Here is a 1,740-nt window from a genome sequence, read left to right on the forward strand (position 1 = left end):
GGTGCGGATGTCCGCCATCCGCGCGGGTGCGTCCTGAAATTACCCCCAGCGCTGCTTTCGCAAGTTCATCAGCCGCCTCGTTCTGTGTGTGAGGGGCGCCGGCGCGCCCAAAAAATAAAGTTAAAACGCAGGCGCACGCGCCACGACGGAGCGGGCCGGCAATGACGCTCCAAATGCGGCGGAGCACCCCGTCCGTGACTCGGGTCGGGCCCGTTTCAGTCACGCTCAGAAGAGACGGTGAGTCTGTAAATACGCCCGCCACGCGCCTGCCGGACGTTTTCAGAAAGCACAGCAGGAGCTCAGCGGGGCTCAGTTCGATGTCCTGGCACTCCGCTCGGCTGCTGCGCGCCAGCAAGCCGCCGCCGCACTCCACACTGCATGGAAGCCTGTGTCTGGCGCCAATATAAGCGGGCGGCGCGGCCAGACAGCACTCCGAGCTCTACGGAGCCGTCCGCCCACTGAGAGTGTGAGGGCATGCGCCTTCGACTCCACCCGCAGCGTGCATCCCTTGCGTCTCTCCTCCGGATCGGCACCGGCGCCCAATCCAGCCGGCGGCGAAGTGTCAAAGTACATTCGCGCGTTGGCGGCATCGAGGGGCTCCGCGGCAATGGGGCGTGCCAAAAGCACCTATGCTTGTGCAACTTACCCGCCATCAGGCGGAGGGCTGAGTGTGTCGGGTTGGAAGGCGGGAAAAGAGCCTCGGCGTGTCGCTGTAACCCGCCGCCGCGTACGCACGACTACAGGTAGCACCGGGTACCCCGCATCGACGCAGCGCCCTCCAGCGAGAGAAGGCGAGACTCCTCTTCAGCAGCCGCCCGAGAGGCCCTGACGGGAACGCCAGCGATGACGCCGGCGGCGCGGGTGTGGAACTTCTCCCGGCGCTCCAGTGCCGACAGCGAAGCCGTGTTGCAGCGCGCCACTGCCCGTAGGGGAGTTGGGGGGCCCACCAATGAGGGTCTTGGGCAGCGGACGCGGTATTTTACATTTCGGCCCCCATGTTCTTGCTGACACCGACTTGACCTCCATAAGTCTTGTTTTTGCGACGGCGAAGTACCCCCGCGCCTGCCGGCCAACCCCGCGCAATGGCTGGATCAAAACCGCCCCGACGATCGCGGGAGGCAATCCTGCGACAAGCGGGCCCCTCCCGCGTGCAGCCGCAGGCTTTCAGTGAGGGCGGTGCCAAAACAGCGTGCACTTCTTAGCGGCGCTGGGCTCCATATCTGTTCCGCTCCACCCATCTTCGCGTGCAACGCAACACTTGCCGCAGCGTGCGCTCCATGGCGCCTCTCCCTCTCTCGGTGGCACGAGTGGTGGCGGTCAGGTCGTCGGCGATGAAAGCAAGTTCAAGGTTGGGGATGCACACCGGTTCCTTACTGAGGCTGTTCGCGGCAACGGTGGGCGGCGGCGGGCCGAGCACGCAACCCTGCGGGAGCCGCGGGTGAAATGAACCGGTGTGATGAGTGTATTTTTAACACGCGGCTTTTGACCGCGCGGTAGGGAAAGGAAGTCCGCCTCCCACCGGCTCAGGCACGGCACCACCTTGTGCGCGCGGAGTGCGTGAAGGACGCGGTATTGATCAACCGAGCCGAAGGCCCCAGCGTGGCCCACCAGCACCGCGCCGACCTTCCCCCGCTCGCCACGGCGAAATGGTCTGAGCAAACAGGCGAGTCAGCGGATCCAGTGTGGAGCGACCAAGGCGAAAACCAGCTTGCTGGGGAGGAAGTTGGGCTTCAAGAGTGC

At 65.0% G+C, this 1,740-nt stretch overlaps 1 protein-coding gene across 1 annotated transcript; it reads right to left on the bottom strand.

The window, feature by feature from the left end:
* Positions 1-299: 299 nt before the first annotated feature.
* On the bottom strand, positions 300-653 carry Tco025E_10051 (uncharacterized protein; the record flags this gene model as incomplete). Its single annotated transcript, XM_029376842.1, has 1 exon — positions 300-653. One exon carries the CDS (start codon positions 651-653, stop codon positions 300-302), a length of 354 nt encoding a protein of 117 aa, XP_029223286.1.
* Positions 654-1,740: the final 1,087 nt, after the last annotated feature.

This window comes from Trypanosoma conorhini (assembly GCF_003719485.1).
Source record: "Trypanosoma conorhini strain 025E chromosome Unknown Tco_14.4_contig_01436, whole genome shotgun sequence".
NCBI lineage: Eukaryota > Euglenozoa > Kinetoplastea > Trypanosomatida > Trypanosomatidae > Trypanosoma > Trypanosoma conorhini.